This window comes from Poromitra crassiceps, assembly GCF_964638095.1.
Source record: "Poromitra crassiceps genome assembly, chromosome: 16".
Lineage (NCBI taxonomy): Eukaryota > Metazoa > Chordata > Actinopteri > Beryciformes > Melamphaidae > Poromitra > Poromitra crassiceps.
In genome coordinates this window covers 19,034,169-19,049,267 of record NC_139645.1, presented here as the reverse complement: position 1 = coordinate 19,049,267, position 15,099 = coordinate 19,034,169, and the positions used below count along the sequence as shown (strand labels likewise).

Below are 15,099 nucleotides of genomic sequence, written 5' to 3'. Positions count from 1 at the left end.
CATAAGATTGTGAAGACAAAGTAGACAGTGAGTCATGTGTCATATAAATCCATACAAACAATGCAGACTACATGAACATATACATGACATCATATGAAAGCAGAGACAGAAGACAGTTTGTAATAATTCTGTGATGTAAAGTTGTACATTGTTGCTGTTATGATGTCATCAGAGACACATTTAGCTGCTAAGTGCTTCACATGAGTACTTATAGTGCTTAGTAGATACTGTACATGAAGGCCAATCAGAGGCTCAGTCACATCTTCAACCAATCACACACTAATGTCAATCAACAGTTACATGTTCCTTGATTTACATCACTCAACTGATTTAACAACAGAGCAATAATACACTGCTTTATTTAAAGACAACAATAATGACATATTCAAGTCAACAAGTTCTGTTTCAAACTATACACATCAAACATTCTTCATTTATGTTGATCATTTTCAGACTAAAATGTCTGTTCTTGTTGCATGTGATGTTAAAACTCTGACCAGTTACCCCCCACACGCGCGCACACACACACACACACACACACACACACACACACACACACACACACACACACACACACACAATGTTCACAACCACATGAGCAATGAACTTGCATGCAAACACTATTGTGACTTTAGGTGTTTGTGTTTGGTCACATGGTTTTTCTCTCTCACTCCTCTATCTGACACAGAGACACGGAGGCACCAACAGAATACAGATAGAACCCAGGGTAAAGTGGTTCAGTGAATGATGAGTGGAAAGTGTGGAGGTGAATCAGTTTGTCAGAGGAAACTGTGTAGAAGGACAGAGAGCCAGCAGGACAGTCAAGATACACTGCGACTCTGTTAGAGAGAAAGGAGCGGGCGGGAGGTATGACTGTGTCTCTGTGATTGTGCCGGGCAATGTAACGAGCATCAGAGCACCTCAGACTCCAGGACTTTTCATTCCCTCCAAGCTCACAGTCATCACCCCGTCCTCTCCTGCTGATTCCTCTGTAAGTCACTCCTATAGAAACCCCTCCTTTCCTCTCCAGCTCCCAGTAACAGCGACCAGTCAGACCATCTCTACACAGCAGCTGAGCCAGGCTGTCAAATCTCTCTGGGTGATCAGGATATGGCTGCTCCTCAATCACCCTCGTCACCTTTCTGTTGTCTTCAGACAGGAGGAGGACTCTGTGTGCTGTGTTTGGGTCCAGTGTGAGATCACAGGCATCTGATGAGACAACAAGACTTGTTACAGCAGCAGCTTCTCATCTAATAAACGTGTTTGTTTGTTTGTTTGTTGATTTATTGACAGTTCATTTCTCAGCAGTTTGATGATGTCACATGATGTCAGCCATCTTCCTGATTCACAGGATGTGAATGAATGGACGTCACAGACTGTGCTGTAGATGCACTTTCCTTCTCACTAGTTGAATTTAAATTGAAGTCTTTAATGGGTAAATGTACCTTTTCTTACTCGGCAGCAATTTTATGGAACAAACTCCCGGAGAGCATAAAGACTCTTATCTCCAGGTTTTCCTTTAAGATCGCCTTGAAAAAATGGCTGGTTGGTTCCCAAATGGGTTCCTAACCTTTTATTTTTTCTCTGTCTCCTGTATGCTTGCAGCATTTGAACCCCTGGTAGGTCTTTGGTTTATTTTATGAGCTGCTCTCTCTTTTTATTTATTGATTGGTGTATTTTTGTTGTTGTATAATCATTCATTCAATGACTGATCAGTCATTAAATGAATGATCTCGAATCAAATGAATGATTGATGTTGAGTAGTGTTGCTTAATGTATTTGTTGTTTATGTTGCCCACACACACACACACACACACACACACACACACACGCGCGCGCGCGCGCGCGCGCGCGCGCGCGTGCGCTCACACATACACTCACTCCACTTGTCCCATACAAAGGACCACAATGGAAACAAGCCAAAGGGGTTTATTGTGTTTGCTTTGTTTTTATGAATCAAACTAAATACACACTTACATTTCCTCAGATCAGAGCTTTTCAACCAGTGCACTCCACCATGTTCCACACTGGAGGAATAAACAGGGAAGAAGTCAGACCAGCAGATTCTCTTTAATGATGGAAACATGAACATTTAAGAACCTTCAATATGAAGGATTTCCACTCATATCCTCCATTAAACATGAAACATATTCCTCATCTTCTCAGTGTGACAGAGAAAATGTGTGTGACTCTCAGCCTTCTAGCAGATGTTGTCTCTTCATACCTGAGAGTCTCCAGTCTCCAGGTTGGATCCTCCAGTCCAGCAGAGAGGAGCTTCACTGAGGCTTCTGGATGATTGTAGCTCAGGTCCAGCTCTCTCAGATGGGAGGGGTTGGAGCTCAGAGCTGAGGCCAGAGAAGCACAGCCTTCCTCTGAGAGCTGACAGCCTGACAGCCTGCACACACGCACGGACGCACGCACACACCCACGCACGCACACACGCACACACATACACACACACAGACACACACACACACACACACACACACACACACACACACACACACACACACGCACACTTTAATGGGGTCTGCAGCCGGAAAGTTGGAACACATTAAACTTTTGGAGAAACACAACCTGACATCACACTGCAGTGGCCAATCACGTCAACGCCCACACACACACACACACACACACACACACACACACACACACACACACACACACACACACACACACACACACACACACACACACAGACTGTTTCTCTCTCTCTACTTCTTTTTTCTGTCACTTGTTGCTTCTCTCTCTCCCTCTCTTTCTCTCCTCCCCCTCTTTCTCTCCCTCTCTCCCCCTCTTTCTCTCTACCTCTCTTTCTCTCCCTCCCTCTCTTTCTCACTCCCCCTCGTTCTCTCCTTCTCTTTCTATCTAATCCTCTATTTCTCTCTCCCTCTCTTTCTCTCCCTCCATCTCTTTCTGTCTCTCCCCCTCTTTCTCTCTCTCCCTCTCTTTCTCTCTCCCCCTCTCTTTCTCTCCCTCCCTCTTTCTCTCTACCCCTCTCTTTCTCTCCCTCCATGTCTTTCTCTCTCTCCTTCCCTCCATCTCCCTTCCTCTTTCTCTCTCCCCCTCTTTCTGTATCTCCCTCTCTTTCTCTCCCTCCCTCCCTTTCTCTCTCCCCCTCATTCTCTCTCTCCCTTCCTCTTTCTCTCCCCCCCCTTTCTGTATCTCCCTCTCTTTCTCTCCCTCCCTCCCTTTCTCTCTCCCCCTCATTCTCTCTCTCCCTCTATTTCTCTCTCTCCCTCTTTCTGTTTTTTCCCTCTATTTCTCTCTCCCTCTCCCTCTCTTTCTCTCTCTCCCTCTCTCCCCCTCTCTTTCTCTCTCTCCATCTCTTTCTCTCTGTCCTTCTCTCTCTCTCTCTCCCCTCTCTTTCTCTCTCTCCCTCTTTATCTCTGTCCTTCTCTTTCTCTCTCCCTCTCTTTCTCTCTCCCTCTATTTCTCTCCCTCCCTCTATTTCTCTATCCCCCTCTTTCTCTCTCTCCTTCTCTTTCTCTCTACTCCTCTATGTTTCTCTCTACCTCTCTCTCCCTCCTAACCTGACGCTGCCAGATGGACGGTATAGCTCCACATAGTTTCACTAAACCAGTCGATCTGGGAATGCAGTAACCAGACCCGCTGACGGAGGTGGGCACTTTTTCCAAGCTATGGCAGGTGATTGGATGACCCATCTGTCTATCACCGCTGGTGGGTGTTAACTTCAACCAATCAGATTCATTGATTGAGTCCTCACGGTCGTAAAGTCACCTTCGAAGCATTTAGTTAGATTATAACGAACTAGTTGTGTGGCTTAGCCTTCCCAAATGTTGAGGGTCGTTTTTTAGAATTTAATACATAGAATTGGGAACGTTACATTCAATTTCATTGAGACTAGGGATGCATCGATTATTTTTTTTGATGTACGATTATAGTGTGAGAAAAAACCACGATTATCACGGTTTCACGATTATTTATGGAGGTATAAAAATCACATGAGCATTCTTTGAACAGAGGTTTTATTGTATTTTCCATGCATTGTTTAAATGTTGCTGTCTTTTGAAAGGCAAATATTTGTCCAAAATAATAAATAAAGTAAACAAAGTCTGACTGTAACATTTATGACAGTAGGAGTAGATCTCTTTGGAACAAAACATAGTCAGGCAGGCAGGTGTATTTCTTTTTCTACAAATCTTTTAGATCACCAATCAATGATCGATTTAACAATATTAAAATAAATAACAGTGAAAATAAATAAAAAGTAGCTGCCTTTTTTTCAAACAAATAATACACAATAAGCAAAAAATAAACACTATGTAATATCTCTGGAATGAAATATAAGCTACCTCTTTGAAACATTCATGGCAGTATTTCCCTTTTGAACAAAACAGTCATTGGCTGCTGGACCTGAGTGTATTTGAAACATAAATAATACACTAACAGCTAAATAAATAAAAAATAAACAAAGCTACATATTAGCTATGTATTTCCCTTCTGAAAAACAAATACAAAACAGGGAATCAAAAGCTGCAGAACCTCTGTCTGCATCAGGGCCAAATGATACAATTATTTACTGTGATTTCAGTTCAGATTGTAGTGCAGGAATGTGAGCATGTTCACATTGTCAGTGCTCAGTCTTGACCGGTTAGGAGACAGGATATGGCCACTTGCACTGATTACCCTTTCTGAAGGCACGCTGGTAGCTGGTATACACAGGTACTTTCTGGCCACTTTTGAAAGCATTGGAATTTCTTCCACATGCAACTTCCACCAAGCCAGTGAGTCAGACTCAGTGCTGATTGGAAGGGACAAGTACAGTTTCATCTCGGAATCCACTTTTTCTCGTGGTGTCATTGCACTTCCTGTTGTTTCACCTGACCTGATCTTCTTTGCAGTGGTGATTTTCTGTAACAGTCCAGACAGGCTCTTCTCTTTCCTCTTGGTGGAGGTGGTGGTGGTGGTGGTGGTGGAGGAGGAGGTGGAGGAGGAGGAGGAGGAGGTGGAGGAGGAGGCGGAGGAGGAGGCGGCGGAGGAGGCGGCGGAGGAGGTGCTTTGTGTGGTTGCCGCTGCTGGAGTCTGTTCTGGGCCTGGCCCTGGAGGTTCTTCTGTTGTAAGTGCCATTGCTTCTTCACTGCATGCCTTGACTGTGGCATCTACATCATCAACAAAGGTTCCCTTATACCTGGGATCCAGAAGACTTGCTCTGTTCAGCACATTCTTCATTTTTGCTGTATATCGTAGCTGCTCCAGCAGATCTTTTCTCACGACCTCTTTCATTTGTATAGTGAGATTGCTGTCTCCCTCTTTATCTTCAAGTATCTCACTGCTGATGTGGTCCAAGACTGGATTCAGAGAGGAAAGTGTGACCTGTTTCTCTGAGGCCAGGGCATCAGTGAAATCATTGAGAGGGCAAAGGAGCTGGCTTACTTCCTCCAGGACAGTGATGTCACTGTCTTTAGGCATGAGATGCCATGTGCTTCTGTCTCCTGCTAGCACCCCACAGACAGCCTGCTGCAGCTCCAAGAACCTGGATATCATTTCATATGTGGAACCCCACCTGGTGACCACATCATTAATAAGTGCAAGTGGAGGGGCCTCAGAGATAGGATTCAATTCTTTCTGCTTCTTTTGAAGGTCTCGTTTCCGTTTCCACCCTCGAGAGAACCCTTGCACCGTATGTCGGCATGCTCTGGTAGCTGTTTCCACCCTGGTAATCTTGAAGACTTTGGAAATTGCCAGGTTTAGATTGTGACCGAAACAAGACAACCAGACACAAGGATACTCCTCAAAGGCCTTCTTCATGTTACTGGCATTATCTGTTGTAATTCCAGACAGACTCTCTTTCTTTATCTTCCAATCCAGGAGCATGTTTTCCATCATCTCACTAATATGCTCTGCTTTGTGGTCTTCTGGAAAATACATTGTCTCCAGACAGTGAGACTTGAGTTGCCAGTCGGAGGACAGGTAGTGAACTGTAACGCTCATGAAGGGTTCTCCTCCACCACCACTGCTGGTCCACAGGTCTGTCGTTGCACCAAACCATACACCCTCTGCCAGCTGTTCCTCCACACTTGCTCGTACCTCCTTGTACATGGCTGGTATTTTGTTTGTGTTGGGTTAGTTTCTCCTTGGAACTTTGTATTTTGGAACTGCCTTTTTCATTAGATGAAGAAAGCCAGGCTTTTCCACAATCTGAAATGGCAGCATGTCTTTGCAGATGAAGTAGCCCACAGCTGTATTCAAATCTTGGGCTGATTTTGAAGATTGAGCATAAGGCACACACTTTGCAAAGGATTCTCCAACAGTGGTTTGGACAGTCACAGCAGCTGCAGTACCACCAGTCTTTTGCTAAAAGTGAATTAGAAAAATGAAAATAAATAATCCATGCTTAGATTAATTTCGATTGAAATTACAGTAATACTTTAGTTGATTTTTACTATTTAAATATTTTACCATTTAAATAATTTATTTCATATTTTTATTATTACCTTTTTATCTAACTTATCTTTTAGTGTAAATTTAGATTAACGTTTAGTGACCTCCTATGAGAAATATAACAAATGTGGGTAATACACTTTATCATGTTATCACTGTGTCATCCTCATCCATGCCTATTAGTTTGATTATTATTAATTTTTAATCATCGCTAACGTTATTTTGCTCCATTACTTACTCGTTGGGCTGCGGCATGTAAAGCAGGGTGGTGATCACGCAGGTGTTGTAGCAGGTTAGAGGTGTTGGACCCCTTAGCAGCGACTGTTCTGCGGCAGGTTTTGCAGATTGGGCAGCCGTCATCTTTAACGACACCCTCGGCGTCCTTTTTGTAACCAAAATGGTCCCACACCGATGACTTAAGACGTTTTTTGGGGGGGAAGAGATCATCTCTGTGAGTTGCTTGACTTGCTTCTGGTCGCTCAGGCTCTGGCTCTGCCATAACGTTAGGTATAATGCTAGCGTAGGCTAGGTGGCTATGCCATTGGGAGCAGCCTGGGAGCCATGCCTGGGAGAGCTGTGTTTTGTGCACCCGCTAAATAGTCCGTGCGGAAACGAAGCGAGAGACCGATTCCTCTCGTTCCAGCGCTGTCTGCGCCGCTTGGGAGTTTAAACTGACGGACTTATTTTGACAACAAAACACTCGGTGTTACGGAGCCTCTGCGGTTACATAACCGTGACGTTTTGAATCGCGGTTAATAGTCAAACCGGTTAACCCCTGCATCCCTAATTGAGACTGCCTGTCACTTCCGCGGCTGCAGCCATGTTGACGAGTGAAAAGAACTACAACGACCATGTACCCACTACTTGCCCAGACGAGCCTGAGCCCGCCTACGGCTGCCGCTGATTCGTCGGGCCGGCATGGTTCGACCAATCATCTTAACTGCCTGTGCATGACAAGATGGATACGTCGAGAGAATCTCTTTTGATCTCGCGAGGTTATCCATCTTGCAAGCAAGGTTATCTCCCTCCCTCCCTCTCTTTCTCTCTCCCACTCTCTTTCCCTCCCTCCCTCTCTTTCTCTCTCCCTCTCTTTCTCTCTCCCTCTCTTTCCCTCCCTCCCTCTCGTTCTCTCTCCCTCTCTCTCTCCCTCCCTCTCTTTCTCTCTCCCTCTCCCCCCCTCTTTCTCTCCCTCCATCTCTTTCTCTCTCTCCACCTCTTTCTGTCTTTCTGTGGTCAGGGGGACGGTCACAGCTCACCTCAGGATGGAGTACATGTGTTATGTGAATAATGATGTGGAGGCTTTTAACAGTGTTTGAGGGCTGAGGGGGGCAGTCTGCACTGTGGAGGAGGAGGAGCTGAGGGGGGCAGTCTGCACTGTGGAGGAGGGGCTGAGGGGGGCAGTCTGCACTGTGGAGGAGGAGGAGCTGAGGGGGGCAGTCTGCACTGTGGAGGAGGAGGAGCTGAGGGGGGCAGTCTGCACTGTGGAGGAGGAGGGGCTGAGGGGGGCAGTCTGCACTGTGGAGGAGGAGGAGCTGAGGGGGGCAGTCTGCACTGTGGGGTAGGAGGAGCTGAGGGGGGCAGTCTGCACTGTGGAGGAGGAGGAGCTGAGGAGGGCAGTCTGAACTGTGGAGGAGGAGGAGCTGAGGGGGGCAGTCTGCACTGTGGGGGAGGAAGGGCTGAGGAGGGCAGTCTGCACTGTGGAGGAGGAGGAGCTGAGGAGGGCAGTCTGCACTGTGGAGGAGGAGGAGCTGAGGGGGGCAGTCTGCACTGTGGAGGAGGAGGGGCTGAAGAGGGCAGTCTGCACTGTGGAGGAGGAGGGGCTGAGGAGAGCAGTCTGCACTGTGGAGGAGGAGGAGCTGAGGGGGGCAGTCTGCACTGTGGAGGAGGAGGGGCTGAGGAGGGCAGTCTGCACTGTGGAGGAGGAGGGGCTGAGGGGGGCAGTCTGCACTGTGGAGGAGGAGGGGCTGAAGAGGGCAGTCTGCACTGTGGAGGAGGAGGAGGGGCTGAGGGGGGCAGTCTGCACTGTGGGGGAGGAGGAGGGGCTGAGGGGGGCAGTCTGCACTGTGGGGGAGGAGGGGCTGAGGAGGGCAGTCTGCACTGTGGAGGAGGAGGGGCTGAGGGGGGCAGTCTGCACTGTGGAGGAGGAGGGGCTGAAGAGGGCAGTCTGCACTGTGGAGGAGGAGGGGCTGAGGAGGGCAGTCTGCACTGTGGAGGAGGAGGAGCTGAGGAGGGCAGTCTGCACTGTGGAGGAGGAGGAGCTGAGGGGGGCAGTCTGCACTGTGGAGGAGGAGGGGCTGAAGAGGGCAGTCTGCACTGTGGAGGAGGAGGGGCTGAGGAGGGCAGTCTGCACTGTGGAGGAGGAGGAGCTGAGGGGGGCAGTCTGCACTGTGGGGGAGGAGGGGCTGAGGAGGGCAGTCTCCACTGTGGGGGAGAAGGGGCTGAGGGGGGCAGTCTCCACTGTGGGGGAGGAGGGGCTGAGGAGGGCAGTCTGCACTGTGGGGGAGGAGGGGCTGAGGGGGGCAGTCTGCACTGTGGGGGAGGAGGAGCTGAGGGGGGCGGTCTGCACTGTGGGGGGAGGGGTGAGGGGGGCAGTCTCCACTGTGGGGGAGGAGGAGCTGACGGGGGCAGTCTGCACTGTGGGGGAGGAGGGACTGAGGGGGGCAGTCTGCACTGTGGGGGAGGAGGGGCTGAGGGGGGCAGTCTGCACTGTGGGGGAGGAGGAGCTGAGGGGGGCAGTCTGCACTGTGGGGGGGAGGGGTGAGGGGGGCAGTCTCCACTGTGGGGGAGGAAGGGCTGAGGGGGGCAGTCTGCACTGTGGAGGAGGAGGAGCTGAGGGGGGCAGTCTGCACTGTGGGGGAGGAGGGACTGAGAGGGGCAGTCTGCACTGTGGGGGAGGAGGGGCTGAGGGGGGCAGTCTGCACTGTGGAGGAGGAGTAGCTGAGGGGGGCAGTCTGCACTGTGGGGGAGGAGGGGCTGAGGGGGTCTGCACTCTGGAGGAGGAGGAGCTGAGGGGGGCAGTCTGCACTGTGGGGGAGGAGGGGCTGAGGGGGGCAGTCTGCACTGTGGGGGAGGAGGGGCTGAGGTTTTTGAGTGTGAGTAGCCGGTGTAGCTTTGTTAACCTTGCTTTCATTAGGCTCTTTCACACCGGCCTTGAAAGCCGAAAAATGCACGGAAAATAGGATTCGCTCCTCCGATGTGAAAGTCGTTACCGCGCGTTGGTGGATAATTGTTTTACGCCTTTTGTCCCGCGACGGTAGGTAGTAACAGCACCGGGTTACCTGGCAACCCGCCTCCATTGGTACACTGAGGAAGACTTCTGTCGAAACGTTTGTACCTGCCATCTGCTTCAATTAAATTAACAAAAGGACATTTTTGAGAGTGCTGGCTTTTCTTCTCCTTCATAGACCATTTTGAGCCGTGCACCCACCAACTGTTTTTTGTGAGTGTGCTTGCTTTTCCCCTTTTTCATTAACCCGCCTCCATTTGAAAGCATCGTCGCAGCAAGCCGGAAAAGGTGTGAATGGTCAGCTCATTCATAAAAAAATTACAGGGGAAATCACCTCATGTAGCAAGAAAGAGTGAAAGTAAAAAAAGTAGCCTATACAATCATGACTGCAGGGACGCCAGGAGGAATGCTCCGTGCGGTTAGGCTTTATGCTCAAACGATGTTGACATTAGGTAAAATTAACGGATATAATAATAAGCTTCAGAGGGCTAATAGCTGTCTGTGGCAAGTTGGTCTGAGGAGCAGATGCATGCGTTTTGATATTAAGGCGAGTCCGCCCACCATGCGAGTGGTGCTCGCCTTTCAATCCGGGAGCAGGGGATTTCACCTGAAAGTACACTGCAGCACGGGAATGTGGCAGTGCTGCTTGGCTCTGTGTGAAAGCAATTTCTGTGGCGAGGCTCCGGGCTTTGCGGGACTCCTAAACTGCTTTGTTGCTGCGATCTGTGTGTGAAAGAGCCTACTGCATCTGTGGGGTTTGTTGGTGGCGAGTTTTTTTTTTAATCCCTGCTGTGTGTGTGTGTGTGTGTGTGTGTGTGTGTGTGTGTGTGTGTGTGTGTGTGTGTGTGTGTGTGTGTGTGTGTGTGTGTGTGTGTGTGCGTGTGTGTGCGCACATGCGTGTGCGCACTGCGCACGTGTGTGTGTGTGCACGTGTGGGTGTGTGTGTGTGTGTGTGTACATGTGTGGGTGTGAGTGTGGTGTGTGTGTGTGTGTGTGTGTGTGTGTGTGTGTGTGTGTGTGTGTGTGTGTGTGTGTGTGTGTGGTGAGGCATTGAGTTTGTTTAGTTTTTGGCATTGTTAGGTCGCTCTGTTTTTTCGGATAAGTTGACTGTTCATTAAAGGAACATCAAAAGTCTTTATCTCCCTACCTCTCTTTGTCTCCCTCTCTGTCTCTCCATCCCTCTCTCCCTCCCTCTCTTTCTCTCCCTCCCTCTCTTTCTCTCCCTTCCTCTCTTTCACTCTCCCTCCCTCCCTCTTTCCCTCTCCCTCCCGCTTTCCCTCTCTCTCTCTTTCTCCCCCTCCCTCTCTTTCTCTCCCTCTCTCTCCTTCTTTCTCTTTCTCTCCCTCTCTCCTTCTTCCTCTTTCTCTCTCTCCCTCCCTCTCTTTCTCTCACTCTCTCTCCTTCTCTATATCCCCCTCTCTCTCCCTCTCTTTCTCTCCCTCCCTCTCATTCTCTCTGCCTCTCTTTCTCTCTCTCGTCCTCCCTCTCTCCCTCCCTCTCTCTCTCTCTCTCCCTCCCTCTCTCCCTCTCCCTCTCTTTCTCTCTCTCTCCCTCTCTCTCCTTCTTTCTCTTTCTCTCTTTGGTACACTTAACATCAATAGCACGAGAGACCATGCAGGGGAAAAGGGGCTTAGTTATGATTGGAATATGTCAAGCAAAGGGCTGGAGGTCACTATTGTGTCACAGAAGGAGGTTCATCAGGGCAGCTGTTGGTGGTGAGAGGCTGCATTCATAACAAGCTTTTTGTTTTTGTTCACATTGATGCTTATAGGGAGAGAGAGAGGTGCTGTTTGCTGCCCTAAGGCAGGAGCTCCATTCACCTTATGTTCTAACACAGAGGTCAGCCAGTTACTTCCTATTGTGTTGACACTTCCTGTGACAGTACAGTACTAGTGAGCAGGTAAAACAGAACACTTCCTGTGACAGTACAGTACTAGTGAGCAGGTCAAACAGAACACTTCCTGTGACAGTACAGTACTAGTGAGCAGGTAAAACAGAACACTTCCTGTGACAGTACAGTACTAGTGAGCAGGTAAAACAGAACACTTCCTGTGACAGTACAGTACTAGTGAGCAGGTAAAACAGAACACTTCCTGTGACAGTACAGTACTAGTGAGCAGGTAAAACAGACGGTGTTTTGAACAGGAAGTCATAACACACCTGGATCAAGTGGGCGGGGCTACATAGCGTGAATAGGAGAGGAGAAGATTTGAGTTATGGCAGGTGATTAGAACTGCATGATAGACCCCACCATGGATAGGAGAGGGGAGGAGCCCCATCCAGGTGCTGCAGCAGAGACATTGTGAGCAGCTGTGACTTAAGCGCAAATTATGCTCAAGCGAAATCGACGGCGCTGACTGCGCCGAGGGGGTCGCCGCAGCTGGGCCTCCTATTGGCGTGCAGCTCCTCGAAAATATGACTCCGGGGCGTCAAGTCATTGTTGTGAGGAATGAGGAAATGCCATTTCCTTATTTAACAGTGCTTGTCCCTCATCTAGCAAAGCCTTCTGCAGGCTCACCGGAATGAGTTTTGAAATGGAGGGACAATGAAATGTTCCCCCACCGACATGATTGCAAGTTCTTGGTAAACGACAAGATAACGTTTTGGACGAGGTTAGAGGTTGGAGTATGCACAGTCTCGCTGTCACCGCTCGGCGGCGGCAAGGCTCCAAGTCGTGGCTGCGCATAAACATGCCGGGCGCTTTACACAAGCTGCACTCACTCTCTCTCCCACCACCTTTATCCATGTAAACTGCCTGACATCAGGGTGCTTCACTCTCCAGGCATCGACTATAGACCTCATACATTCTCAGTCGGCACGGCAACAGGCTAGTGAAGGCTAGCATAGCTACAGCTAGCTTTTCAGATAATCACTTGGCCCAGGCTCATATAAGAAGTCTATGTCTCTGTGTAGAGAGATGAAGAGGGAGTTTGACTAGCTGGTAAGGCTCATATGAGACACTTGTGCCTGCAGTACACTGCTTTGTCCACAGCAGAGGTTAGAAGGCTGTTAAGTGGGCTGGAGAGTAGCATTATGGAAGTGGAGGAGGAGCTGGTTTGTCAGGATAGACCGGGGCTGCAGCTCAACCTGGCTGAGCTGTGCAGGGACTTGGCTGGGTTCCTGCAGGAGCGAGCAAAGGGGCGCTTGTGAGGGCTAGGTTCTCCATGCTCAGGGAGATGGAGGCTCCTAGCTCCTTCTGTTTTGGGCTGGAGAGGAGACAGGGAGATGACAGTCGCATGTTTCCACTGCGGTTAGCCGATGGGCTCGTCCTTTACAAGTCCTTTACTTTAGGTTTCAACAACAGAGGCAGTAAAGAGAGGAGATGATGTAATATTCTACCACAGGATAGAAACTAGATGTGATAAATGTTGGTATCTCAGCTGCTTTCAAAACTCACATCAGCAGGAAAATACAGAGGTCAGGTATTTTCACTGATATTAATGTGCATGTAAAGCCACATTTAAATGGTGGTCTGTTGAACAGTATCAGTAATACTGACCTGAGAGTTTCCAGTCTGCAGTGTGGACTCTCTAGTCCAACAGAGATCAGCTTCACTCCAGAGTCCTGTAAGTCATTCTTACTCAGGTCCAGCTCTCTCAGACTGGAGGACTGGGAGCTGAGAACTGAGGCCAGAGCTTCACAGCTTCTATCTGACAGCTTACAGTCACTCAGCCTTAATGGATATGAAAAGATAAGGAAATATTATTATTTGATCATTTCAGTCACACAACTCACGTAAACAGATGATTAATGAATGCAAATATAGATACAGAGTTAAGTATGGCATCTAGGCTCTGATGATGCCACTTCCTGTAGCACTGGTTCAAATCCTAGTTGCTCTATTCTGAACCAGCTGGAGAGGGGGGCAGTCTGCACTGTGGGGGAGGAGGGGCTGAGGGGGGCAGTCTGCACTGTGGAGGAGGAGGGGCTGAGGGGGGCAGTCTGCACTGTGGAGGAGGAGGGGCTGAGGGGGGCAGTCTGCACTGTGGGGGAGGAGGGGCTGAGGGGGGCAGTCTGCACTGTGGGGGAGGAGGGGCTGAGGGGGGCAGTCTGCACTGTGGGGGAGGAGGGGCTGAGGGGGGCAGTCTGCACTGTGGGGGAGGAGGGGCTGAGGGGCCAGTCTGCACTGTGGAGGAGGAGGGGCTGAGGGCCAGTCTGCACTGTGGAGGAGGAGGGGCTGAGGGGGGCAGTCTGCACTGTGGAGGAGGAGGGGCTGAGGGGGGCAGTCTGCACTGTGGGGAGGAGGGGCTGAGGGGGGCAGTCTGCACTGTGGGGAGGAGGGGCTGAGGGGGGCAGTCTGCACTCTTTACAGCTCGAGCAATGTGCTCAAACAACTACACAGTGTAACTACACAGGGCAATCCTGCACCGCATCGTCAATACACGTTCGCTAATAAAACTGCTTGTTTTGCCGTCTGCGGGAAGGCTCAAACTGTCAATAGTGTTTGGCAACATGAAACAAATTCTCCAGACAGAGAAAATGGGCGTGAACAGGCAAGGAGGGAGAGAGAGAGAGAGAGAGAGAGAGAGAGATAGAGAGAGATAGAGAGAGAATTAGGGAAGCTTGCACTGTGTCAACACGGAGGATTTCACCTCTCGTTAACTCCTTTCTCTCTCTCTCCCCTCGCCTCTTCATACGCACATTTTCTCTGTCCCACAGTAAACCCCGGAGAATAATACTCATGCATAGAGTCGTTTCCATGTTGCCAAACACTATTGACAGTTTGAGCCTACCCGCAGATGGCAAAAGAAGCAGTTTTATTAGCGAACGTGTATTGACGATGCGGTGCAGGATTGCCCTGTGTAGTTACACTGATAGTTGTTTGAGCACATTGCTCGAGTCGAGCTGTAAACAACGTTATCTCGGTGAGTACTCGACCAATTTGAAAAAAATATGTCACGATCAGTTCCTTAGACACAGACAGTGTGGAAAATAGGGTCCAGGTTGAAAAAAAAACGAAATTCTCCTTTAACATCAATAGCACGAGAGACCATGCAGGGGAAAAGGGGCTTAGTTATGATTGGAATATGTCAAGCAAAGGGCTGGAGGTCACTATTGTGTCACAGAAGGAGGTTCATCAGGGCAGCTGTTGGTGGTGCTGCATTCATAACAAGCTTTTTGTTTTTGTTCACATTGATGCTTATAGGGAGAGAGAGAGGTGCTGTTTGCTGCCCTAAGGCAGGAGCTCCATTCACCTTATGTTCCAACACAGGGGTCAGCCAGTTACTTCCTATTGTGTTGACACTTCCTGTGACAGTACAGTACTAGTGAGCAGGTAAAACAGAACACTTCCTGTGACAGTACAGTACTAGTGAGCAGGTAAAACAGAACACTTCCTGTGACAGTACAGTACTAGTGAGCAGGTAAAACAGACGGTGTTTTGAACAGGAAGTCATAACACAACTGGGTCAAGTGGGCGGGGCTACATAGCGTGAATAGGAGAGGAGAAGATTTGAGTTATGGCAGGT

The 15,099-nt window shown here is 49.2% G+C and overlaps 1 protein-coding gene across 1 annotated transcript in view; it reads right to left on the bottom strand.

The window, feature by feature from the left end:
* Positions 1 to 283: 283 nt before the first annotated feature.
* LOC310791304 (uncharacterized protein) overlaps positions 284 to 15,099 on the bottom strand; it is a 221,587-nt gene continuing 206,771 nt past the window's right edge. Inside the window, exons 18-21 of the mRNA XM_083652991.1 lie at positions 13,131 to 13,304; positions 2,225 to 2,395; positions 1,978 to 2,027; positions 284 to 1,209 (exon numbers count right to left, since the gene is read on the bottom strand). Of these exons, the coding sequence (XP_083509117.1) occupies positions 668 to 1,209; positions 1,978 to 2,027; positions 2,225 to 2,395; positions 13,131 to 13,304 (937 nt within the window). The 3' untranslated portion in view covers positions 284 to 667. The remainder of the gene's footprint in view (positions 1,210 to 1,977; positions 2,028 to 2,224; positions 2,396 to 13,130; positions 13,305 to 15,099) is intronic.